This window comes from Aulonocara sp. 'chitande type north' Nkhata Bay, linkage group LG20 (assembly GCF_057382095.1).
Source record: "Aulonocara sp. 'chitande type north' Nkhata Bay isolate Kocher_YH1m ecotype deep benthic linkage group LG20, A_spYH_male_GT1.1, whole genome shotgun sequence".
Taxonomy (NCBI): domain Eukaryota; kingdom Metazoa; phylum Chordata; class Actinopteri; order Cichliformes; family Cichlidae; genus Aulonocara; species Aulonocara sp. 'chitande type north' Nkhata Bay.
In genome coordinates this window covers 23,566,495-23,593,746 of record NC_141363.1, presented here as the reverse complement: position 1 = coordinate 23,593,746, position 27,252 = coordinate 23,566,495, and the positions used below count along the sequence as shown (strand labels likewise).

Genomic DNA, 27,252 nt, shown 5'->3' with positions numbered 1-27,252 from the left:
CTGTATCAAGACTAGATTAGATTAGATTAGATTAGATTAGATAAAACTTTATTAATCCCTCGGGTGGGAAATTCGGTTTCAAATAGCACAGAACTGACAGAAGTTGCAGAATGTGAGCAGAGTACTATATATAGGCAAGGCAAGGCAAGGCAAGTTTATTTGTATAGCACAATTCAACAACAAGGTGATTCAAAGTGCTTTACAGAGACATTATATACACATATATAAATACAGAGACATATATAAATAAAATATACAAAAGGGATAAATAGAATAAATAGGAATAAGAATAGAGTATTGAAGTCTATTGCACCGTTGGATATTAACAAAAAGTATTGCACAGTGAAGAGGCACTACAGCTTAGTTGTTCCCCCCTACTTTGTCCTCCTGTTTCCTCTCCCTCTCCCCTCCAGAGAGGGGTTAAACAGTCTGATGGCATGTGGGACAAAGGAGTTTTTAAGTCTGTTGGTCCTTGTCTTTGGGAGAAGCAACCTGCCACTGAACAGACTCCTCTGGTTGTCTATGGCCGTGTGCAGAGGATGCCCAGCATTGTCCATAATGTCCAGCAATTTTTTTAATGTCCTTTTCTCTGCCACTGTCACCAGAGTGTCCAGCTTCATGCTGACCACAGAGCCAGCCTTCCTGATCAGACTAATGTAATCTATTAGATAATTTAATGTATTCAATGTGATATTGAATTGTGGCGATTGCTTTATGTTTAATTCTTTGTCTGGACCTCTTTCATAAACTTTGAGATTCCTCTTTCTGGAGATCAGTTGGTCCTGTGCAATAATACAAAACAGACAAGACCACATAAAAGGCTAAACAGCAGTACATGTTCTTACAAATCATTAACTGACCACAGCAAGGATTATATTAATACTGAAACAATGAATGTGAATTCTCCCATAGACTTAAGAATATACTGGGTAGGAATAACACAATTCTATCTTTTAATCAAAGCCTTCTTTACCCTGAGCTGTGCAGGGCATTGTGGAGTTCAGATTTTTGTGTATTTGCTCATCTGATTTCACATGCATATGAACTTGAATGATATCTTCAGTGAAGTAATTTAAGTATTGTGGGGGGGGGGGGGGTTGGAACATAATACTTAAATGATTTATCTAAAAAATAAAACATCTTCTAACTATCAAAACAATTTTTCTTGTGGATTTAAGGAAGATTTTTTTATAACTTTATTTGAAATTGTAAAGTCAACTGTTAGTCATTCCAGTTCAGTTTGTACAGTAGACATACAGGGCAAATAGGAGTGGATTTCGGGAAAATAAAGAGACGTACTCTAAAAACGATGACGAACGATCCAGTGTAACGCGGTGATTGGCTGATCGGCCTGCGACTCAACCGAGTTCTCCGGAGACGGAAGGGGCGGGACAAGGCGTTAGAGGCGGGGTACAGTGGAATTATCATGGCGGGATGCATGAAAATCATAAACGGTTTTATTTCAGCAAACGCTAGATTCATGGTTCTTGCGGTGCTCCTTATGTGTTTACCTCAAATCTCACAACAGGATACGGGTAAGAAGCGGTCTTGTGAAGCAGAAACATACACCGCGAGTTACACGGGGGCATATTTCGAACTGGTTTTGCTCAGGCTAATTATTGTTAGCTTGTGTTCAGTCTTTGAGTCAGTGAGACCGCAGAAAGGTTATTGTATGGTGAACATTGGTGGCTATTTTCTAAGATTCCTACATCTTGATTATTCCCTGGCTCCGGTTGTGTGTTCGTATAAATAATAAATTAGACTAAACATTATTTATGCAGCTCTTTCAGATTTGTTAGGTTTAAATTTGTCGAACCGAAACCCTAGAAACCTGCATGAACTTGCCCGAAAAGAGGTTGCAGTTAACACTTGTATATTTTCCTTAACGGAAACAACTTGAATGCTTAGCCTATAATTTAAAGTAAATGCAAATTATTATTAACTCTGTCCCAAAACTGAAATATTTCCTGAGAAAAACTGAGTATTTTTTGCCGTGTGTCGTTTAAATAATGAGCATTGTTTCCATTATTACACTACCATTTGCTATATTTTGTAACATAACTAGCGGATAATGCAACAGTGTGAAAACATATAGAACATCCCTACCAGCAAACAAAATCATTAATAATAATGATAAAATAAAAAGTCTCAACCACACATGGGTAATTGAGTACTTTTTTGAAAATTAAAGGGCAACTATGTTGGGTACCCTGACACCCGGTGGGCCATAGCACTGTGAAATATTAGAGACATTAAGTGTGAACTGATATAGTTGCAGGTTTTTGTCTTTTCTTGGGATTTACAGACACTACAATTTTTTTATAATGTTTGTATTATACTGTAAATGCTGTAAACAATGAGAGTTCAAATGTGTTCTGGTCAAAGGTTATTCTTGCACAAACAATATTGCTTATAAGGTACAATGGCAGTTGCAGTCTTACTATTTATTGGCATGCATCCCAGGTGAAGAACATGAAATAACTAATCTGCGGGATGGTGACGAGTATGTCATGTCAGGATCCAACCGGTTCTGTTACAGAAACACCGTATTGCCAACCTGGAGGCAGACATGGACAAGAATTCAAGTAGGTGAATCTGCCAGCCCACAACTGGTAAAATACTGAAATCCTTTCTTTCTTTAAAATCATCCCTCAGTTTGGGTATTTTAGTGGTCTAATGTAATCTACTCTAACATACTTCAAATTTTATTTACAGCTTGACAGTCAGCTAAAAAGAGCCTCTGGATTAAATTTGTGAGTGATATAATATTACCAATATCTGACAGGTCAAAGTGTGGAGTTCAAAGGTGTTTAAGGTGGACACTGTGGAAGGTGAGGAGGAGCTGCAGGAGCTTGATCGCTTCAGTTTTTGGGGCTGGTTCCAGAGCCTGCTGCGAGAGAAGCACAATGAGACTGTTATTAACGTCAGCCTGTTCAGCAAGAAGACGTGCTTCAAGGTTGATCCTATTGGCAATGCGCAATACACTGTCAAACCCATTCGCAGTAAGTGGGATGGGGGTATGGAATAAAACAAATTTGCTGGTTATTGGCAGTTAAAATATGGGTGTTTTACTGTTCTTCATTCCCTTGCAGAGTTTGATATATATCTATTCTTGTTATTCCTCGCTGGAGCATTGCTGTTTTTCTTTGCAGACTCACTCAGCAGGTAATTTTTTCTCATGGACTAAAGTTTCTTTTTCAGGTTTGTTGGGTTTATCATAGTAATTGATATATTTTTTTCACCACCTGTATGAAGGAGTCAGGCTTTCTTCTATTCTGCCGGTATGAGCACTGGCATGATTGCCTCTCTCATAATCCTCTTTTTCATTCTGGCACGCTTTTTACCAAAGGTAAAGTTTTTAATTTTTATCCAAAATCCAAGTTTTTTAAAAATATTGAATATCTCTAATATGTTTGATATTTATACCATTTGTGTTTGTTCCTTCACACAGAAAAGCCCCTTTTATGTGTTGATAGTTGGAGGCTGGTCATTCTCTGTGTACGCAATCCAGCTTGTGTTCAGGAACCTCAGCATTATTCTTCGAGAGCACTGGCATGTGGCATTAGGTACAGACTCTTCATGGACAGGTTGTGACTAGCTGATAACTGAGGACCAAAGCAAATATCCTAATATTTAAAAAAAAAAAAAATTGTGTTGTCAGTGTTAATCTAGTTAAAATGACGTTAACGCCATAACTGCATTAACGCGGCAAATCTCTGTTAACGATTGCTGGACGGCGCCAACATGTTAAAAGGGGCGATCCACGGTGACTCATTAACAGAGTCACCGCGGCAAATCTCGTTAACAGAGATTTGCCACGTATATATACACACATACATATATTTTTACAGCTTCTGATTATTCCGCTAATCAAAACTTAAAGTGATAGATAATTAATCAGCCATAACTTTCTACATGTCCGCTTAACCTTATAAAAATCAAGCATTATTTTTGAATTATTTAGGGTTTTAGACTGTTAAAAATATAACCTAAGCAACAAAGCAGCTCGTCGGTCATGGAGGAGTTTTCACTTGGGTCCATATGTTCTTTTGGTAGTGACGCACTTGTCATTGTTATCACCCCACTGGGCGGGTGGGGTAGGTGAATGTGAGAACAAGGCAACATACGAATGTAAACATGGATATGATAGCTGTATCTACCAAAAATCTCAGATAAGTTTGAATCTCAGTGACTTCAACCTCAAGGGCAAGGTCAGAGGTCAAGTTTTCTGAAAATCTTGTGAATGTTAATAATTTGAGCACAAGATGATGTAGGATTGGGAAATATTTGTATCTACTATGAGGCTGAGGGGTTGCACTGGCGGCTACCAGTATTTTGTCATTTTGCAGCTGCAAAATCAGTGACGGTTTGATTTTAAAGCAAATGATCACTATGTGATTGAAGTAGGGACTTTAAACTTTAATTCATGGAGTTTAAGAAAACTATTGTTTTAACTGTTTAGAAATTACAGCAATTTTTATTTGCATTTCTCCATTTTCAGAGGCTTAGAAAGAATTGGACAAACTAACAAAAATAAAAAATATATAACAATTTTGTATAATACTTGGATGTTCCATGAACCCATGGGGGCACCAAATGCTGTGTTTCTTCCCTTAAGATGTTCTGTTCGATCTTTACTGCAGCAGTCTCCAGTTGCTGCTTGTTTGTCAGGTTTTTTCTTCAGTAACTAAAAGCATGGTCTTTTAATTTGAAATCAGGTGACTGATGAATATCTAATTTCTTTGTGTTGAAAAACTTTTTCTGTGGGGCACTATCATTTTAACTGTGAAGATCTGTCTTACCAGTTTCTGAGCAAAAAGGAAAACCCTTTACATTCAGAAATCATCTTGCTACATCTATCAACAATCACAGCATCAATAAACACTAGTGACCCAGTTCCATTGGCAGCCTCTGCAAGTACTTTTAAATGTTTTGTGACACACTGACATCTGGCTTTCTTTTTCTGGACGGTAACCTGCGGTTTGCTCCTTGTTGTTAACCAGATTGAACCAGAGGAAATGGGTTTGACCTGGCCATGAAACTGTTTGCTTTCTCAATAATCCAATTACTTCATAGCATTTGAAAATGGGAAATTGTATAAAAATGGCTGTAATTGTAAAACTTTGTTCTAAAAGTAAAGCATATGGGCATTTGGTACATAACTTTGCAGTGATTTAACTATTTTTAATGCAGTGTAAAAACATCTCACTCTCTCTCTCTTTGTTTGTGTGCTTGTTTTTTTTTTTTGGCAGGTTATGTAGCAATTGTGGGATTCATCAGCTTTGCTGTGTGTTACCGTTATGGCCCTCTGGTTGATGAGAAGAGCATTAACATCCTGTCGTGGACCCTGCAGCTCTTTGGTCTGCTCCTGGTTTATTTAGGAATTCAGATTCAGCAAGTTGCCTTCGCTCTTATTGTAGCTGCTTTGTTTACCAAAAACCTGGGGTACCCAGTCTATCTGCTGGTTGCTGCATGGAGGTATGCATTTTAAAATGCTGACACAAGGTGGCGTAAGAGCACAGTGTACTGTGGATAATTGTTCCACAGGCAGTATAATCTGACTTCTGTGGTAAACACACACTTAGTTTCACAGAATAAATGAAGAAAAACACTTTTCTATTGCATGTTCTTAACACGGTAAATTATTTTATGTGAACTGCTGAACTTAAAAGTAGTGATACTGTGCTTGTTGTAGAATAAAGAACAATAGTCATATTAAGTTCATATAATATGGATTTATTTAAGCCATGAAAATACTCTTTTTGCAGAAAAATCAAGCAGTACATCTACTGGAAGCCACAGCCACGACGCCTGCTGACTGAGGAGGAGTATCAGAAGGAAGCTGAGGAAGAGACTCGGCGGGCTCTGGAGGAGCTGCGGAAATATTGTAACAGCCCAGAGTTCAGCCCGTGGAAGACAGTCTCTAGAATTCAGTCTCCAAAAAGGTGGGTTTATGCTCGTACATTTGTCATTTGCTAATTCAATTCAATTCAATTTTATTTATATAGCGCCAAATCACAACAAAAGTCGCCTCAAGGCGCTTCATAGATACAGAGAAAAACCCAACAATCATATGACCTATGAGCAAGCACTTTGGCGACAGTGGGAAGGAAAAACTCCCTTTTAACAGGAAGAAACCTCCGGCAGAACCAGGCTCAGGGAGGGGCGGGGCCATCTGCTGCAACCGGTTGGGGTGAGAGAAGGAAAACAGGATAAAAGACATGCTGTGGAAGAGAGACAGAGGTTAATAACAGATATGATTCAATGCCAATTTTGGCTTAACTTCCCCCTAATCCTAAAATAAAGAGAGGAGTGTTATATCTACTAATTGTTTTCTGATTCAGTTATGTTTCTTATAAAATAATTTATTTTAAGTTTTCATTTTTATTATTGCCTTGCAACTTTCTGAAATCATCTATACAAAACTAATGGGAAACAATATTGATCACCAATAGCTGACTGCTTTAGACACGGTTTATAATACAAACACCCCTTAATTACACACAGTAAATTGCTGTAACCATGTTTTTTTTAAGATCATTTCTAAAATCTGGAAAAAAATATCTGCAATACAAAGACTGCAATAAATCAGCTAGTGTCACAAATATTAGGCTTCTTGTCTGGATAAATGACAACCATCAAAATTACTACTTTATGCCAGAAACATTACAAATATTGCTAAAATCATATAAGAACTTTCTATCTAGCTTATTTATCAGTAAGCCTTTTCTGCACTGCTTGTGCAATAATGTTTTAGACAACAAACCTGGGGGAAGAACATTTGAAAAACCCACTTTACAGACACCAAAGTAATGATTTGAATCAAACAGCATTTGCAGAAACTGCTTTAGTTCATGGTTTCTGCTGAGTGATTCATTTTCCCAGTATGCATATTCAAATGCACTTTATGAATGATATCTTTTGTTTTTCCTCACTTATCTAGAAGAAAAGCAAGCAAAACAGCATTTTCACTTTGAAACACCTATCTGTCAAATGATCTTCATTGGTTTTCCTGTCTAAAGGGGCGTCACTAAATCTATTAAATGACCTAAACTTCAGTAAGAATGTGCGACATTTCTCATATCTTAACATTACTTCCGATATATCGTGCCACAAAACTTTCTATGTAATCCAGTCATGACTGGCAAACACTCACACTACATTTGCAATTTTGAGTCAAGGGTTTAAATACAAGGTACATTGGTAGCCTGTCCTGTGTAAAATGTAAATAAATAAATGAATAAAGATCTGAATGCAGTCATTATAAACCATTATTGTATTTACAGAGCATGAAAAAATCAAGTATTTAAACATTTTAATGTCTGGGACATTTCAGTATTTCGTGAAATAAAATGCATGTCTCAAGAAAGTTGAGATGGGGCAAAAAAAGGCTGGAAAAGTAAGTGGTACTTTAGGATTTGGCAACTAATTAGGTTAATTGGCAACAGGTCAGAAACAGGAGGTTGACATTAATAAGGGATAACTAGCGTGTGTGTGCGTGTGCGTGTGTGTGTGTGTGTGAGAGAGAGAGAGAGAGACATGTATAACAAAGACTAAGTATTGCAGCATGCTTTGGTTCAGTTTTGGTCCACGATGTCGTCATGCTTACCCACAGGTTTGCTGATTTTGTCGAAGGCTCCCCACACTTGATGCCTAACGAGGTGTCCGTCCATGCTCAGGAATACGGTTTTGGAGGATCTTTCTTTGAGGATGAACTCTTTGATACAGACGACGAAGATGACGACGATATTGTACCTGTGATGAAACCAGAGTGAGACGGCGCAGTGTTGGAAACAAAAACACTTATTACTGCCTTTCAGAAAGGTGATGGGAGACCAGCTCTCCAGGGCCGTCCAGACTGACTTTTAAATGGCTTCTTTGGAGACGGGATTAGCGGCATCCCTGAATTCCAGGATAAAGAGCCATTTTGTATCACCACAGGCAAAGTAAACAAAGTACTGTCAAAGAATGTGTAATACTTCTTTATTTCAGGGAATTAAGATTTCTGTTGAGAGGTTTAAAGACAGTGAAAGCTGAGACTTGCAGGTTTCCTTGTGCCCAGTTGTGGCCCAGATAAGTTTTCAGTTTTCTAAACATATTTTGTTTACAGCCTTTGGCTCTAATTGGATTTTCTGCTGTGGAATGTAATGAGATTATGCTTGTAGATCACTATTACCAGTTATTACTCTAGTTTCCTGCTTGGGAAGAGAAAGAGATGTCATTTTTTAAATTTGACTTATTTCATTCATTTTAAACAAAAACCATCAGTAGAAGTGTCCCCAAGTAATTTGAATAAAGATATATATATATATATGACATTTATAAGTTTTGTAAATGTCAGCATGGTTTTATCATATGCCTTTGATGCAAAGAAAAGAAGTTATTTTTCTTGTTTAGTGCCGGTTGACACAATTGTCATTTCAAGCACCTTTATTTTAAGTAAAGACTCTGTAGTATCAGAGAGACAAGTTCAAGGATGCAATGAACTCTTATTAGCAGCATCTGGCATCAGTGGGAGGAAGATTTCGAGGGGCCAAGTTCGGGCTGGATGAAAATGAGTAATGCAATAACAATACTTATTTATCATATAAAACATTTTGTTGTGTTGCGCTTGAACAATCCTTCCATCACACCAACACATGACGTGTCATCATTAATGACATATTACCATATGTAGGTAAAGCCCCCGGTCAAACAGGCCTCTAGAAGGGAAAATTGTGTATTCCCTAATGCCAGATACCTGTGAATGTAAAATTTGAATTTTAGTCATCTAGCAGTGACTAGATGTTACAAGGATTTGGGGTCACTCGCAGGGGAATAAAGCGGCCTTTTTTAAAAAAAAAAAAAAGCAGGCATAATGTAAGCATTCGGTTATATGGTGTGAGTGTGGATTATAATTCTTGATTATTTAGGTTGTGCTACTGTCTTTCTTGGTTTACTTCTATTCACTTTTGTTTAGTAGGTGGCCTTTCTACCAGCTCTATCCCCGTCCTGGTACAGAGCCAGTTCTACCTTGATGCCTTTTAGGAAGCAACCCACATTTCGGTTTGAATTTGGTCACAGCAGTTTTGTGGTGCTGTGTTGGTGCCAGGTTTGTTTGGTGGTCTGGTCAAAATGCCATGACTTCGGTGAATGAAATTAGCATGGGAATCTTTTAAGAGGACCTGCTTGTTTTAATAAAATACTTCTTTTCCACCAATTTGATGTCGGAGCCCAATTCTGTCCTGCTTCTTTTTGACAACCAGGTCACATTTCAACAGGTTTAACAACTGATTTACTAAAGATCGGATCATTTTTTTTGAAAATAAAATCAGGTGGTGGATTGCACCTGGCAGGGCTTTTCTGTGTAGAGTTTGCATGTTGTCCCCGCACTCCAGCTTCCTCCCACAGTCCAAAGACATGTAGTGGTGTTGGGTTAACACTAGTTAACCTGCCTGCTGTTAGCCCCGCAGCAGGCTGGTGACCTGCCCAGGTTGTAGCATATTTTGCTCTGTGGATAGCTGGAATGGGCTCCAGCCCCTCAGTCACCCTGAATTGGATAAGTAGATTCTATCTGTAAATCATTGATGCTTCTTTTGGTAACTCCTGTCATAGCAGCAAACCCACTTTGCAGACAACAATGGAGTGATTTGAATCAAACAGCATTTGCAGAAACTGTTTTTGTTGTTTCTGTCGAGTGATTCATTTGTCCAGTATGCAGATTCAAATGTACTTTAGACACGATATCTTCTGTTGTTCCTCACTTATCTAGAAACAAAACAAGCAAAACAGTATTTTCAGTTTGAAACACGCATCTTTCAAATGATTTTCGCTGGTGTTCGCATTTAAAGGGGCATCTTTAAATCTGTTAAAATATGACCTTAACTTCAAAGAAACCACCACTCAGCTGTAAAGTAAGAATGTGCGACATTTCTCATATCTTCACATTACTTCCGACATATCGTGCCACACAACCTTCTATGTAATCCAGTCATGACTGGCAAACACTCGCATTACATATGCAATGTTGAGTCAAGCGTTTAAATATACGGTACGTATCTTCAAGGTTTTACTAAGTTCACAATAAACTGAAAGTGGAAACAGAACAGGGAAAAACTGCAGTGGACCTAACTTGCTGTTAAAGCCACACAGTGTTATCTTCAATCAGGCAGCTTTAAGTATACGTTAGAGCTAAAACATTGTATTCATTCTTTCTCTCCCACTCTCTAGTTTCAGTGAGCCATTTCTGATGTATTGGGGACATTTTGACATTTAAACCCGACTGCCCTGTGCATTCCATCTCTGGCTTCTTTACATTATACGTCTGCCCTCACAACATTTGGAGACAGGGAACAACCCAAATACCACTTTTGCAAATGATTACACTCGATTACACAACTTGTTTGAAACAGCTGGCGTTATTTGCATGTGTTTCCCAGGCACTGTTTGGCAGTGTAATCACATTCACACGTCGCTCTTTTTTAACTTCCCCAAAGAACGTCACAAACAGGGAAACCTCGCTGCAATGCAAACGCGACCACGGTGCATGTGGAAGGGGGAGAATCCCTTGGATATACGAGTATATTGCAATCTCTGTGATGGCCCCCACATGGCTGCTTCATGTAAAGTGTCTGGATTTCCCCGGAGCTTGTACACTGACCTACAATTGAGCATTTATAATAGAGATTTTGGCAGGATTTGATTCCTGCACACCTCTGTACAATGGGATTTTGCACTTTTCCCACTAGATTCTGTGAAATAAAGATAACCCTGCTGTTGAATCAAACATTACATGATTATGTTTATCATGGCAAAATGTTTATTATTATTATGGGCATGTAAATGCATGCTGCATGTTAATCCTTCATAGTAAATTAAGAAAAAGAAAACTTTCAAGTGCCATTTGCAACATGAATCAAAAATATTCATTTAAATTCATGACAACAACCAACATCTGTAGAAAAGCTACACGTGAAAGCAGTGCAGTTATAAATATGCTCTTTCTCCAAGACAAGAGCAAACATGTCTGGCCTTTACATCGGGAATGTCATCGTTTACTTTGATTAAACAGCAGCAGTGCATTTACTTTCACCAGGCTGCAAGCAACTTTCATGTAATACTCCAAACAATGTGTACATGTTCAGACCATTTAAACAGATTTTCTTCTTTTGCAGCCTCTAAAATTGAAACAGTCCAGTGTTGAAGTTTAAAATCCAGTGTTCTGTCAGTACTTGTTGATCCCAAATATCCGTACTCCATGAAACTGAGGCAGCTTTGGGAGGAGGACGCTAAGGAGCGAGCACGTGTTGATGAGGAAATGCGTAGGATCGTATTTTGTGTAGAAACTTGCAAGAATATATCTGTAAAGAAAGAGAGTGAGAGAAAGAAAGCATCAGCATCAACATGAATTCTTCAGGATTATAACACACACACAAATACATGATAAAACAAAAGTACATGACACACAGAAAGTTCAGGCTGAGAATATTTGGCCTTAGCTTTTCAGTTTTTGGCCAACCTCAATCCCAGAAACTCATATTCATCACAACAATTTTAAACAAAATTACAAATCTAAAAACAAAAAGAAAAAAATTCTAACAAACTTCTGGAACCAAAGCCAAAAGAATTATCATTGGATTCAACCTATAAAAGGGGATCATACAAGTTTAACCTCTACTATAAAAATCATATAATATATATATATATATTTAATATATATGTTTTAAAAAAAACTGCATTTATTATAAATGACCTCTCATGCCCCATCGTCCATGCCTTCACAGCCCACACTTTGGGAATCACCGGCCTACGTCTATCACCTCAGACCTTTTCCTCTTAGTTTCACTGAACCTCAGTAGCGGTGGTTAGCATGAATGAATACATGCAAATTGCTTTTCCCGAGCGTCCCTAACTATGGTTTTGAAATCCAAAAGGAAAAAAAACAAAAACAAAAAAAACAGTCACAGAATAAAACAGGGGATTTAACAGTGAGTTGACAGATTTGTTTGCTTTCACTTGCTTTCACTACCATCCCTGCTGGCTTACTAATTTGCTCAGCTGCAGTCAAAATTATATTGAAACTGGTGTACTTTTTTACTTTTACTCTTTGGAGAACTATTAAACTGCCAAATCTTTTATTTATTATAAAAGCAGACTACTTTTTAATTTAATTACTTTACACAAACACATGTAGGACTCATGTTGGCTAAAGAACATAGCAAAGTTTAACTTTCTATCCACTGATAAGGGCAACGGGTAATTCTTGGGGTAGCCAGTCGCTATTTGGGCTGATATTTCTGTTTCTGTCGGCTGATCACTGTTAACAAATCCTTTAAAAAGCGGTTAAAAGCCTAAATTGTTGTCAAATAACATACAGCAGTTATGCAACCTTTACATGTTAAATTACTCATCCTAATGAAAGTGAAACTGTAAGCTATCTGTGACGTTCTGTTGTGAACAGTGTATGTACTTACAGAACAATTGGTGAGATGGTAAGAAATTTGCGTGAAGATGTGAACTGGACGCCGTAATCCATCTGTTCCCAGTGTGTGAGCAGACGGGCTTTGCCTTGGTCTGGTGTTTCAAAGGGAGTGCCCTTCACTGTGTGCAGAAACAGGTACATCACCTGCAGAGGAGACATAACAACAGTCATCTACAAACATTATCAGGGGGAAGAAGAAGTAATACTCCATGCAAGTTCAAGTGCAACGACGAATCAAGGAGACATTTCAGTCACTGCCCGGAGAGCTGATGTTTTCATTAACCCTGGAAGTGACCCAACAAATTTTCCCAGCTCTGACATGTAAGAGCAGTATTGTGGAGAGCAAAATTACCTCCCCCAGGTGCAAACCACACTGAAGGTATAAACCGTGGGAAAAGAAAAACAACATACATTTTGTCTGATGTGCACTGCAAAACTGGTGGTTTTTTTGGTTTTGTTTTTTAAAGAACAGCGCTTCCCTGAGATATTAAAACAACAACTAATACACTTTCAACAACAGCAGCAATTCAGCTGGTTTTTAGATTTTCAATCATACTGATGTAAAGCCAAAATGATTCTGAAACAATTGCCAATGTTCGCTAATTTTTAGTCACTGGAACTGAAAATGATGCTGTACATTGGTTGGCTCCAGTTTTAAATGATATGTTACCAGCTTGCCTCTTAGACCAAATTATTATTCTTAAACTATTCATCTAAAGTTGATGAAGTTGGGCTCTTATACAGATTTCAAATGTGACATTGAAATTTGACCCTTCAACTTCCACTCTGACCTTAGATTTGACCTTTCTAGTAGCAGGAAATCTAATGCCACACAGTAAAGTTACATGTTTTCTTAAAGCATATTAAAATATTAGATATAAAATATCTCACAAGTAATTTTTTTAGTTTTCTTTCACAATATGCTGTATAAAGTACTGTAAATAATGGAAATTGTACCAGCGAAATGCATGTAAACTTAGTACTAAGTAAATACTTTCTTTTATTGATCCCCTTCACTCTTAACCCTGTAATGCAGAGTGCATCACATTTGAATTCTTTCGTATCTCTTTATCCATCACACATCATCAGTGTGATGGATAATCCTACAGGGATCGGAAAATGCCAGGTGTAGTAAAAAAATATCCAAATTAAAACTCATAATGCACATTTTTATTCAGCTTTGTTTTAAATTCTCAGAAGAATCAATAAAGACTCCAGTTTCAAAACGATTGAATATTCTGGCAAGTACTTAATGGTTCGGGCTTTACAGCGATAAATAATTTGGTTTTGTTGCGGAAACATCCACAAACTATGTATAAAAATTGCAACAATTCCTAAACAGTTAATGCAGTTTTCTGGAACCCCAGAAAGTCTGCACTTCAATCACTGTTTGAGTTCAAATCCACTGTGATGGTGTACAGAGAAAACTACAAAAACTGAGTCTTAACTCAACAAATTATGGACATAACTGTATTAATATATAAAACTATAAACAGATGAGAAGACATAAGCTTACAATTTATAAGTAAAACTCATCTAAGCAGCAAATTGGTGAAAATTAAAAAAAAAAAAAACAACTGTACATGATTTGAATTTAGCATATCAAAATCAAAAAAATTTTATCTCTGAAGCAGACGACTTCTGATAAACTGTTTAGCACTGTTATGAACAACCAAGATCATGGTACTTCACAAAGTTGTACTTTTCTCATTAACTCTGGACACCAGCACGCTTTACTGATATTGGGGGAGGGAGGTGTTAAGGAAAGTAGTGCTGTGTGCTGATCTGCAGATTAAATGCAAATGAAAGCGTGACCACAATTTCAGTTTCTTTTCACCTGAAAACAGATAAACCGATATTTTACGACACATACGCACCCTACAGTAAAACAGACAATGCCACCTTTCAGCATGTAAAATGGAATAACATCCCAGGATCACGCAATATTGTTAGGCGGGGGTGCCACACAAAAACATGTCAGCACAAGTCATGATAAAACTGAAGAAAAGCTGATTAAATATGCAAGTGTCCACTGTCTTTGACGTCATATACCAAAAGGTTTTACTGTCATCTATTTGTCAGTTTAGTGTAATAGCATTGTTTAATAATTTGATGTTTTTATGATCTCACAAAATATAGAAGCTAAATTATGAATTAATCAGATTAGATTCTGATATTATCTGTATCTATACCTGTCACCTGCTAGACTACAAATACTAGCAACTGCCAGTGATAACGCTCAGACTCCTAGTACACAACTATTGTATCAATTTAAAAATCCTATGTCGACTTGTCCCACAGTTATCAGTCGTGTCCAAATTCATGGGCTGCATTTGTAGGCCGATTACATCACAGCGACGCGACGAAGGCTGTCCAAAGTCGTACACTCCTCCGAATGCAACCGACAAATGCGTCCTCCTTTTCCCTGAATTTAAAGGATGGGTCAGGTGTATCCTTCGTGGCCCATCATATCCCAGAATTCATTGCGCAGCCAATTCCAGTTATAAAACAATGGCGGCCACTAAGTTTTTAATATTACTCTTATTACTCTGGGTCACAAAATAAATGTTTAACATATTTTCAGGCGAGAATGTGGGTCTGTAAACTTCAAATATCTGCTCAGTTTATCAAGACATCGCATATTTGCAAAAGTGCTCTGACGTTTTCGGAGACGTCTGTTATCCACCAGCTCGATAGCTAGCCGGGGGCTCGAGGGTCACTAGAGCCGCCGAGAGCAGCAAACTCCCGGCAGATCATTTTTCAGATTATCGCGGTCTTTCGCTACTCAGGTTAAACGTAATATATAAGTCACTTAGATAACCTAAAAATTTTCTTGTTTGGCTTTTTTCAGTGTTTTATTTGTTCGTGAGTAAATCGGTTTGGCTGAGATTAAAGTTATTAGGTTACATAAAATAAAACTTTATTAATCCCCCGGGTGGGTTCCTCCTTGGTTTTCACACAGCTGAATAAACGTCAAACCAAAAACTGATTAAACAGAAGTGTGAGATAGTCGAGAATTTACACCAGTGTCCTGTTATATTTTAGATAGCAAGGAGCAGACGGCTGAGTTTATTAAACTCCACCGAGACAGCGGCGACACAAATCTGAAGGCTAGACCGTCCAATTTCACAGCCGTTTACTTCCGGCCTACCCAACCTTCTGACGACCTCGCCCACGTAGACCGCGAAGGGCGAGTCCTCAGGAGGATGCAGCCCATGAATTTGGACACGACCATCATGTTCAGAAGACTCTCAGAAAACTTGACCTCTGACCTGTAGGTTGAGGTCCCTGAGATCTGAACTTGTCAGAGATTTTTAGTAGCTACACCATCAATTTGAAGCTCTTGTGTCCACGCTGCCTGCCCATCCGGAAGCCCATCAACCTTTTACGGCTGAAAGGTAAAAACTGAAACTAAGTGTGGAAAAAGATTTTAGTTAACTGAAATAAAAACTGAAACTAGGCTCATGAAAAAAAGAAAAATGAACTGATGAACTGCATGAAAATGTTCATTTCTACACAGCACAGCTGTTTAGGCTTTACTGACCAGATTGTGGATGACGTTAGTTAGTGTCCAGACCAGCGGGACAGTGAAGAAAGGGATGCTGAGCAGGACGATGTGTAAGACGACAGTGAGCAACAGATAGGTAAGCCATATCCCTCTGCTGTTCATCACCCGTGTGTTGGGGTTTACCTCGCTGTGAGCGACGCCCACATTCATCTAGAAAAGGAAAGAAAATGTAAATGGAAAAAAACCAAACAAAAACCCACATGCTTCAGAAGCACTCAAATGTAAACATTTGACCCCACAGAGTTCCAGCTTCGAGACGTAAGCAAGCAGAAACTTGGACAATTTAAACAGTAGTAATTTTATAACAGTGGCTAATTTCAGTTGCTTTTTGTTTTGTTGCTGTATTGCGAATCATCTTTTTACGTTGCGTTTTATTATTTTATTTAAATTTTCATTCATTTATCTCCTTTATTATATTTTACAGAACTTTTTTCTCTTAGGTCATTTTTATATTTTTGAGCTCATCATATTGTATTTATTTTTTTCAGCTAGTCTATTTATGCTATTTTATTATAGATTTTGTTTAATGGTTTGGCTTGTGTAACACAGGAATTTCCAGATATTTGGGATACCTAATGTAAATCTTATCTTCACATCAACATGCCTATTAGCAACAAAGGTATCTGTTTATGCAACAAAAGCTTCAAAAAGCTTTACATTACAGCAGTGACTACAACCTTTGCACGCAAGCTCAGTACATTGTTTGTTCCTGAGTTTTGCTTGCTGTACCTTTCATATAGACAACAATAACGTCAAGATCTTGATCTGCTCTGCAGCTAAAAGGACGTTAAATCAGTGAATAATACTTTTAATTTATTCTGGGCCATTCCATGAAAAAAAACCAACAACAATCCCATGTGACCTGTCAGAATCAGCTGGTTTTTTTTCTTCATTTTGTACAATCACTTTAGTACATTTCGTGCAAAATGTTACTTTCATACTATCAACATTTTCCAAGTTACAGCAGCATGAAGTATGCTAAGTAGGGAGAGAGATGAAATCCTTATTTTAATTCAAATTATTTTTGTATATTTTATAACTTCTTCAATATAAGAGATAAAATTACACACCAATTAAAAAGTACAAAATGTTTACCCTCCCACTATGTCCTCTATGACCTCCAAGGGTCTGTGACTGTTTTAAATGCTTTCATAATATGCTTAGATTATTTTAGAAAGATATTTTGCTGATTTTGAGGAGGTAAGGAGTGGGTCCATATTTTTTCATGAAAATGTTTTCTGTCATGTTAGCTACTCATTTCATTCATATAAAAAGAAGCAGGGCTATCAAACTAATTTTAGTTCATCAGTGCAGGACTGTGCAAACTGTATGTGACGTAATCTTGCAAATATAGCGCTTATAATGTGGGAAAATCCCCCACACAATTAACTGAATCTAATAATATTAAGCCCAGTCAACTTCATACAGGTAACAAGTAGGGCTGTTTGATATAACGATATATATCGGATGATGATATACAAACGTCTATGTTTCATTTTACGCTATCGTTTGTTTCGTGGTATTGCAAAATAAACTGTTTACGGCAATATTTTTTCACCGTTTTGATGGTCCCTGTAGTGGCTATATTAATTTCTTAAAGTTCTCTCTTTCTCTTATATTTAATATAACCACACTACAGACGGACAAGCGCCTGTTTTTATGCCTTGTGGTTAGCAACAACGACAGTAACACCATCGCGTGTCCGCTTGTTTATGTTCCACATAAACCTTTCACAATAAAGCTCAAGATCCTGTTGAGACTTTTCAAAATAAACTGAATCACGTGAAAGAGCAGATTATTTACGGATGAGAAGTAAAAAAGAGCCGACAGGTGCTAAAAAATAAACCTTAGACTCAAACGTTAGAACAGGCTTTTCCCCGCAGCACGCTGTGTAATAAATACTCACAAAGAAAACGGCGGCCGTTACAACTTATGTCTAAAAATATATCGTTTCATGCATATGTTAAAACACTCGACTCCAGGTACATGACGCGCAGCTGGAAACACTTCACGCAAGTCGAGCTGCCCGAGATTCACAGAATTTACAGAAAATGTTACATTTTTGTGATTTATATCGTTATCGGACGATAGAATTCTTATATCGGGATATGAGATTTTGGTCATATTGCACAGCCCTAACTGTGGTCACATACAGGTAACAAGTATAAACTTTTCAATTAGAAGTTACTTATGGCATCGAAGAACAAGAACAGCCTAATAATGTGTAAAGAAGCTTATCTGCTTATCTTATTAACACTTTTTTTCTCCCTGCCTTTGAAGAGATGCTCTGTGAAATTATTTTGTTTTAGTGGACACTCATTAATTATTTCCTTTTACTGGAAGTAAGCTAACTCACTTACAGTAGCACTGGTAAAAAAAAGTTTTTCGGTCATCTCAGAGAAGCCAATATCTCAACAATGACTCAAATCCACAAGCTTCAGGTTATCGGTTATCTGTTGAAACCTCTGAAATCAGTCTTTTTCAGGTTGTATTATATCTAGAACTGGCTATAACCCACCAAAGTGTAGAAATCCCCCCTGTGGGAGGCATTTAATTGGGGGAAGTCCCTCTTTCTTGAAGTCTAAATTTCAAGCAGTGGTTTATGGCCCCTATACAGCCCAATCTGATCTGAAACAAGATAGACCACTACAAACAAATTACACATTCATCATCATCCAAATGTTCCTCTTTGTTTAAGCTGTAAAAAGTCCTGAAAATGCTCACATTATATGAACTATTCACATACAAAAACCCTTCACTTGGTTTCACTTTATTCATGTACCATTCACTTTATTAGGCACACCTTTCGAATACTGGTTGGACCCCTTTCACCTTCAGAACTGCCTTAATTCTTTGTGGCTTAATTTCAGCATGGTGCTAGAAAATATTCCTCAAAGACCTGAGTTCATACCGACGTGATGCTTCCTGCAGTTGCTGCAGATTTGTCAGGTGCATATCCATGATGTTAATCTCCATTTTTACCACATCCCAAAGCTGGTGTTTGCATTGAGATCTGGTGACTCTGGAGGCCATTTGAACTTTGTCGTGTTCAAAAAAAAACAAAAAACAAAACAGTTGGAGATTCTTTTCAGCTTTTCTGGAAGCAGCTATCAGAGGAGGGGTACATTCTCTTTTGCTTATGTCATTTAAATGATGCTCTGTTACAGCGACCCTGAGAGGTCGAATGCAACACAACATAATAAAAGATCAGCAAATAGAGAAATTCTACGCAAGCACAGAAAAAGCACTGGAATTCAATCTCGCAATTGTTCTGTCATTTTGTCTTCCCCAAAACACTTGTGTTTTACAAGTTGGATTTTTTTTGGTTTCAATTTCTGTTGTGCTTTATTCAACCTTTGTGTTTTTGTGTGCTTTTGCAGCATTTTGCTATTCACTGGTGTTTTTTAGGTTGCAGTGCATCTGACCTGTCAGAGCCACCATATCAGTTGGCACAAATTAACCGAAATGTGGCATGAAAACACCCCCACACCAAAACACCAGCAACACCTCTCTGTGTTTAATTATTCGTTATTATTAATCCCCTGCTCTCTTCCACAGCGTGTCTTTGTCTGTTTTCCTGCGTGTTGTGGATTCAGAGGTGCTTTTCTGGATGTAGTAACTTGTTTTTTAAGTTATTGTTGCCTTCCTAACAGTTCAAACTGTTCTCCACTGACCTGTAGTATCAGCCAACCTGGCTGATGTCTGGCTCAAATTCAAGTTCAGATGTGACAAATTATTAATAACCTGCTATACAATGTTTTCTGGTAGGAAAAAAACAAACCCCCAAAACTTTCCATCTTCTACAAAGCCAGCTAAATGGCTCGTTAACATGCTTCTAGCATATTCAGACTTTCAAACCTGAGCAATGTTTGAACATGAATCTCTCAAAAATTTTAAAGATAGAAGTAAAAAATGTTCACTAGCCTCTTTTACCATCAAACTGAATGTAATTACTGATTGTAATTTTTTGTACAAGAATAAGTGCTGCAAGAATTCTAATAAAACTGCTCAATCCACAATGACAGTTGAATGAAAGTAGCATTGTCTTCATTTCTGTGACCTTTTTTATGCTAAAAAGTTTTATTTTGCATTATTGCGAAATTCAACTGCATACCATTCAGAGGTTCTCACTAGTTAATTTTTGCAAAGTGATTTTTGATTCATGTAGGACTTTGCAGGACTACTTGATATTTAAATGTATTTTATCAAATCAGAGATCTTAATTCAAGGTAACAGAGGCGAGTGAGCATTTCAAACCTTTGTCTTATTTTTTATATATATCCATGTTCAAACACTGCCTTAGATCTCAATCTCAAATCGGAGCTGATTTAACAAAGAAATATTACAAAAAAAGTGACGATTTGAGATGGAATAACCCTACTTTGACATTTCAGTCAAGTGTATCAATTTGCCTTTTGTTTATAATCTCGTTAACTTCCAGTTAGTTTCCAGAGTGGGCTTTCTTGTGCAACTTTCGCGTTAATCTTTTTTCTTTTCTTTTCTTTTCTTTTTCTTTTCTTTTTTTTTTTTTAAACATGCTCTGCAGGGGCATTTAAAATTTAAATTAAAGAAGTTCAGAGTATATGTCACATTGCAAACACAGCACTTTGTTGGTGCAGATGTCTCAAAGTCATGCAGGCATGACAGTTTCAAATGCACACAATCCCCAAAACCTCAACTAGCATGATGAGGGTTTGGAAAAAAAGCGCTGGGGGGGAAAAAAAAAAACACTTAATACGAATTTTGTTTTGGTGGCCAAAATACACGCTTCCTCTCAAGTAGATGCACCAAAGGCTTATCGTGCTAGATGTGGTCAACGTAAGCAGCATGATGAGGCTTTGGGAAAAAGTGCTGGGGGGGAAAAATGACTTATTATGAATTTTGTTTCGCTGCCAAAATACACGCTTCCTCTCAAAGTAGATGCAACAAAGCACATGCACCAAAGCCTTATCATGCTAGATGTGGTCAACATAACTAGCATGTTGAGGTTATGGGAAAAATGACTCCACCCGACTGAGTTCTTCTGGTTACCAAAACACACGCTTCCTCTTTTAGCCGTCCCCAACATCAGTGGGCCAACATTCAGTCGTCTCACCGCAATTTTCAGACTCCTTAGACTCGAACAGTGTTAAATATACCACAAGAACAACACAGACAACCTTTCAGAAAATGCTCAGACTTTTCGAGTATATTATTTAACTAAATACGAGTCACGTGACGTTCGCGGGCTAGCTAACAGCCGCTACCTACAGGTTGACAAGCTAACACCAGTTTAAATGTACTTTAATTACAATTAATCGTTTCACACGATACGTAAGCACTGAGGACGTAAACCGATTCCGTCGTGCGGTGAGTAACAAATCTAGCTCGTGTGGTATTTCTAGATTTAAAGCGCTACATTTCACCGGAGAAAACTTTACCTTCCTGTGTTGTCGTAGCTCACCAGGAAATTCCTTGTTTTGTCTTCTTAACCCCGCCTTCGCTTGAGCTGGACTGGTTCCTCTGTCAAAACTCCAGCCTGTCTTTAACAACGGCAGGTAAACAGGTGAAAGGGGAAAACTGTGAGAGGTACACTAAAGATCAGCTGTCCAAGAAATTCCCGAGATGCCCCAGTAAATGTGTTGGCCACAATTTAGTGCTACTGTTAATTCCCATATAACTACCTAGATATCAGGGTGGCTGCAGGCATGCAGAAGCTTTCAGATCATCTTTCAGGAACGCACATGGACAAAAAAACAAACAAAAAACAAACAAAAAAACCCTTTATACACTTACTCGCTGGGCACTTCATTAGGTACAACTGTTCCACTGCTTCTTAACACATCAATGTAATTAAGAATCACGGCAGCAACGGCGTTATTTGAGCATGTAGAAATGGTCAAGACGACCAGAGCGCCAAAATTCAGAAAAAAGGTAAGGTAACAGACTTTGATGTGGTGCCAAACAGGCTTGTGTATTTCCAGAGCTGCTGATCTACTGGAATTATCACACACAAGCATCTCAAGGGTTTATAGAGAATGGTCTGAAAAACAGAAAGTATCCAGTGAGCAGCAGCTCTGTGGGTAAATTCCTTCTTGATGCCAGAAGTTATAGGATAGCGGTCAGGCTCCTTTAAGCTGAGAGGAAGGTAACAGTGACTCAAATAACCACTTTGTCATCTTACACAGTTTTGTGGTTTTTGAGCTTTCACATTCTGTTTGTTATTAAATATCTTCAGTTGGTTTCTTAAGTTTGCCTTCCTATAATTATTCTGAATTATTATTATGCCTTTTATTGCCTATTATCGGAGAGCATTTGTTTTCTCTTTTGTAAGTTGAGTTTGTGAATTATATACTCGTGCAGTTTGATTTGCCATCTTGTTTTTTTCCCCCATGGTAGCAGTTTGTTAGTGTTGTATTCCTTCTTGTAGTTTATCCTGCCTCCCTTGTGTTCCCTGTATATAGTTAAGATCCCTGTATCCATTTTCCTGTTTAACTTTGATAGTCATGATTTTTTTGTGCCTTGTGTTCAGTTTGACCTTCTTGTCTTGTGTAATTAGTTTTAGCCGTATCTTGTTGCTCTCCAGCATCCACTTTCCTTGATTTCCTTGTGTTTACTTTTGTCTCAGTTTCTTCTCATGTCATACTGTTTGTCAGTTTCCCTCGTGACTCTTTTTCTTTTTGTTTAGGGATCTTGTTACCTGCTGCCTGCTGGACACTGGCTTGCCAAAATTGGATGATGAAAGATTGGAAAAGGTTTTCAGATGGATTGGAGGGGTCAAAAATAGGGTAAATAACTTAAACCTATGAGCAGTTCAGGGTGGTGGTAATGTAATGGTGTGGGGGATATTTTGTTGTTACACTTTGGGCTCCTTAGTACAAGATGAGCATCATTTAAACACACTCTGAATCAGTAGTGTTGCTGACCATGTTCACCCCTTTATCACCATAGTGTACCCATCTTCTGATGGCTGCTTCCAGCAGGATTCACTGCATGGAAATTGCCTCCACAGTCACCAGAACTCAGGCCAGTAGAGCATCTTTGGAATGTGGTGAAATAAAAGGGTTTCACATCATGGATATGCGGCCAATAAATCTGCAACAACTACATTAAGCTATCCTGTCACTATGGATTAAAATCTGTAAATGTTTCCAGGAACTTTTTGAATCTCAGTCACAAAGACGGCAGCTCTGAAGGCAAAAGGGGCTCTGACTCAGTACTAGCAAGGTGTACTAATAAAGTATGTAGTGAGTTTGTATGCACTAATCTAAATATTCAGCACAATATCCTCTGCAGATTAACAATAACTCTCACACTAACAATCAACAAATGGGGTGAATTTAGGGAACATAAGATTGAAAAGCACAGTAATACTAGGTTTGGTTTTCTTGTCCGATGATTGATAGTGGAATGTTTTTGTTAAGCCACTAGAGTCACTATAATGTTCTCATCAGTGTGACATGACATGTTGTAGTGGTTAAGGATCAAAGAGGAAGTTGACTTTGAAAAGCAGAGGAAAATGACACAAGCTAGTTTTAATCAAATATATTACATAAGTGATTATAGTGAACATGATGAAACCAGTAAATTTTCTTCTTATCATCATCTCTATCTTAGGAACATGATATTAGATCATCCAAACCAAGTAATTATCACCCGTGCAATAGAAAAGTATTCAACAGACTCTATATCAGTGGGTCTTCATATGTGCCGACACCAGATCAACAACAAAAGGTTCATGAACTGGTTGAATGTTGTCAGATGAGATATTCTAACCCTCTTTTCAGGATTCATGCTAACTACAGCCATATTGGACCAACGTTACAATAAAATAATAACACTTGCTGGTGTAGTGAATAACACATTTGCTAGAAATCCCCAGGGGGTCACAAGCTAGCTTCTGGGCCAAGAAAGCAGCCAAAAGTACCTTCTCTCATTTATCAAATAAACAATATACAGGCAAAATACGAGCCAAAGGACCATGTCGATGTGACCCACTGCATCTTAAAAGGAACACCAAACAACCTCTAAAACAACAACGAGAATATAATTCAATTTCTAGTGCATATCAGAAAATCTGTAAGAAGTAGCCTTCTTTTATTATTCGTTTAATTTTATTTATTTATTTTTGAAATAATGCATCATGCCCATTGCAACTTCAGTTATTAGCATGTTGATTGGCCATTTCTCAGGTGGTTTTATAAGGTAATAATCTTTCCCCCATTCTGGGTTGGACAGGACACATATGATAACAGTGGGTCTTTCTAAAGTGAGGATGGAAGCCATGACATGACAAATACCTAGTCACACATCTATTGGTAAGAGCGTTGTTTTTACAGTAAAGAAATGAAAGTTGAGTTCAAATTCATAATGATAAAAACATGATTACATGAACTATTATGACCAAAAAACTATAAACTAAGTATGAACGGAACTGTACAAAAAAGTACTTAACCTAGTGTAAGCCAATGATAAATATCTGCTGTTCAAACCACCCAGATGTTTCCAAAAAAGTTTTTGGCTTAGGTTACACGTTCAGAATATGATATGATCATGTCCTTCTGAGACCCAGTCTATTCATTATGTCCTCTGTAGTGGACAAAAGAGTTAAACCGAAAGATTTCCTCAGTTCTCAGGAGGACATGATATGACCTTTTCACATCAAATAGATGAGGGTAATTCCATCTCAGTTCATCGTGTTTAATAAAAAAATTCCCTCCTCACAGCTTGTCAAAATATTGAAAAAAAGGGGGGGAAAAGTACATTTAATATGAATTGTAAAACAAAATAAACAAAAAGAAATAGGAAAAAAATGGAAGGTTTCCTGGCTTTATTAATGTGGAATCTTGGGAATGTAGCTAAAGTTACTGCAGCATGATTGATGGAAGTCCCTAAGATATTTGGATGTTTGGTCTTTGAAGGTAGATTTGGATGCCTGTAGAAATCATAATTTAGTATGTGTGGGAATAATATTTAATAGACAATTCATGTATGGCAGCCAAAGATTATAACAAATTATATCATTTCTAAAATTCACAGATTTTAAGATAAAAGACCTAAATTATAACCAATGATTTTTGTTTACTAGGCAAGAAGGCTAGCTCTGATACTAAGGCTTCAAATATTAATTCTAACAATATGTAAAGTATTTCCAATATATAATTTTTAATCAGTAATATTTTCATCAACAGTGCTCGGTAATTCAGTTTATTTATTTTTTAAGGGAAACTATAGTCGGTACACAAACAACTTTTTTCCCTTTCAAGAAATCATCGACTGAATGCAATCGTCAGGTGTCATCAAAATTCACTTGACTTCCTTCAAATAAGTCATCCTCTTTAATACATTTATATATTTTTGTTTTGTGTTGTAATAGCAGGACGTTAAAATCTGTCCAAATCACCCTTAATTAACCCCAAATTCTTATTTATGGTTTACATAAATATTTACTTTTAGTGCTGTTTAGGAACACAGTGAAACTGAATTTTAAATATTCATAGCTGACAGTGTTTTATGCAGTAAAACTAAACCACTCTGCCAGCAGATGAAATATTAGTCTAGTGTAAAAGTATTATGAAGCTAGTATTGGAAATTACTTTAAAACTATGACTAGGTAACCTTTGTATTCCTCTTTTCTACTATAGAGATGAATAATATAATCATGTTTTCTACAAACGGGTCTTGCAGCTCAGTATGTTTTCCATTTGTAACTCTGAGCTATATCTTTGTCTATTTTTTTGTACAAAGCCACCAGTGAACTACAGAATTATACTGTTAGCTTCTATGGTATCGTGGGCATTGATTAATTTTGCCATGAAATTAAAAATAATACATAAATGGAGTGAACTGACATTCATAGTCTTTTCTAGACTTTCTGACTACCCAGAATGCTTTATACTGTAGTATGAAGTGGCCACATTTAACCATGTAGTCATACATTCATTTGATTATACCGTACTTTGTTCTACACATTATGCACTTTATTTACCTCACATCCAGTTAGCCTCACATGAATGGACTGTGTAGGAAGACTGGACTACCTGAAAGGAACCTTGTGAATTCACAGGAAGGTCCCAGCTACTTTGATGTTCTTAGTTCACAGACTTATTGTTTTTTAATCCTTGAAAACAGGATGTCTTCGCTTGGAGGATCTGAATTTATTCTGTGAAGAGCAATTGCTCAGTTGAGTCATGCAAATGGCCTGTTTTGATTCTCTGTTCCTTCTGAGCAGATACTTCAGTTTCAGTCCGGCTGTGAATGCACAGCACTCACTTGAGAAAGGAAGTGGTATTTTTTCCCTAAGACCATCAAGTTTATGCTGATAAATCGAGAGTTAAACTCGATATCTATTTCACTTTGACATCTTGTTAAGTTGCATTTGTTTTCTTAGTATCAAGTTTGTGAATTTGTTTAACAGTCACAGGTGTCGAACTCCAGGCCTCAGTGGCCGGTGTCCTGCAGGTTTTAGATGTGTCTTTGATCCAACACAGCTGATTTAAATGGCTAAATTACCTCCTCAAAATGTCTTGTAGTTCTCCAGAGACCTGGTAATAAACTAATCATTTGATTCACGTGTATTGACCCAGGGTGTTATCTAAAACCTGCAGGACACCGTCCCTCGAGGCCTGGAGTTTGACACCCCTTGTTCTTCTTTATACTGCAACTCTGTAATGAGTCTCTATGTGCAACGTTACTGGCCAACTCCCTTTCCAAACAGTGTGTATTCTCTCTTTGATAAGAGACTCCTTAGCTTAAAAATAAAGAAATGGCTTTTTGCTAAATGGAGAGCAAGGGGAAGCAGTCATCACTAACCTGCATTTTTGGTTTGAGCAGTCAAAAGGGCAAATGCTTTGACTCTTATAGCATTTATGTTATATTATAAATATAGTGAGAAAGAGAAATATGCTCATCAGCTGAACCCAGACAACACTGATTGTACAACTGATGATTGATTGTAAGACTGTCTGCAGTGACGGTCTTACAATCATCAGTTGATTCACCATGAGCTTGATTCACAGGCGCAAGCAGTCATAATCATCTTGACACATAAAAGGATAATTATTATTAGTATTATTATTAGTATTATTTTTACACAACACAGCTGCAAAAAAAGCTCTGGAAGTAAGCCAGTCACCTGACCATCCTTTTCTCTATTTAATCATTTATTTTTGTTTTTACATAAACATCAGTTTCAGGTCTCTAATAGATGCATATTTTTTATTTCATTTCCTTTAGTCAAGCTTTG

At 37.4% G+C, this 27,252-nt stretch overlaps 2 protein-coding genes and 1 long non-coding RNA gene across 4 annotated transcripts; 2 read left to right on the top strand and 1 right to left on the bottom strand.

Moving 5' to 3' along the window:
* Nucleotides 1-1,378: 1,378 nt before the first annotated feature.
* Nucleotides 1,379-10,677, top strand: nemp1 (nuclear envelope integral membrane protein 1). Of its 2 annotated transcripts, XM_086277789.1 has the most exons (9): nt 1,379-1,535; nt 2,464-2,585; nt 2,786-3,002; nt 3,093-3,165; nt 3,256-3,349; nt 3,452-3,566; nt 5,253-5,478; nt 5,769-5,945; nt 7,616-10,665. In XM_086277789.1, the coding sequence occupies exons 1-9, from the start codon at nt 1,427-1,429 to the stop codon at nt 7,773-7,775; spliced, it is 1,293 nt and encodes a 430-aa protein (XP_086133915.1). In that variant the 5' UTR covers nt 1,379-1,426; the 3' UTR covers nt 7,776-10,665. The 2 variants fall into 2 exon arrangements, with proteins under 2 accessions (XP_086133915.1, XP_086133914.1); XM_086277788.1 differs by having other exon boundaries at nt 3,256-3,566; nt 7,616-10,677.
* Nucleotides 10,678-10,784: 107 nt separating this feature from the next.
* Nucleotides 10,785-21,550, bottom strand: ormdl2 (ORMDL sphingolipid biosynthesis regulator 2). The gene is made up of 4 exons (XM_086277284.1): nt 21,449-21,550; nt 16,005-16,178; nt 12,453-12,604; nt 10,785-11,339 (listed from the first exon to the last, which is right to left on the bottom strand). Exons 2-4 carry the CDS (start codon nt 16,176-16,178, stop codon nt 11,204-11,206), a joined length of 462 nt encoding a protein of 153 aa, XP_086133410.1. The 5' UTR covers nt 21,449-21,550; the 3' UTR covers nt 10,785-11,203.
* LOC147305632 (uncharacterized) lies at nt 21,094-26,830 on the top strand. Its single transcript, XR_015126609.1, has 3 exons — nt 21,094-21,377; nt 22,696-22,795; nt 22,959-26,830. It is a non-coding gene; the product is annotated as an uncharacterized LOC147305632 (long non-coding RNA).
* The last annotated feature ends 422 nt before the right edge of the window (nt 26,831-27,252 follow it).

Coding starts and splice junctions, on each gene's coding strand:
- nemp1 (XM_086277788.1), top strand. CDS start 1,427: ATGGCGGGATGCATGAAAATCATAAACGGTTTTATTTCAGCAAACGCT. Junction 2,586..2,785: donor AGACATGGACAAGAATTCAA/GTAGGTGAATCT, acceptor AATATCTGACAG/GTCAAAGTGTGGAGTTCAAA. Junction 3,166..3,255: donor TTTGCAGACTCACTCAGCAG/GTAATTTTTTCT, acceptor ACCTGTATGAAG/GAGTCAGGCTTTCTTCTATT.
- ormdl2 (XM_086277284.1), bottom strand. CDS start 16,178: ATGAATGTGGGCGTCGCTCACAGCGAGGTAAACCCCAACACACGGGTG. Junction 12,605..16,004: donor CTAACGTCATCCACAATCTG/GTCAGTAAAGCC, acceptor TCTCCTCTGCAG/GTGATGTACCTGTTTCTGCA. Junction 11,340..12,452: donor ACCATCTCACCAATTGTTCT/GTAAGTACATAC, acceptor CTTTCTTTACAG/ATATATTCTTGCAAGTTTCT.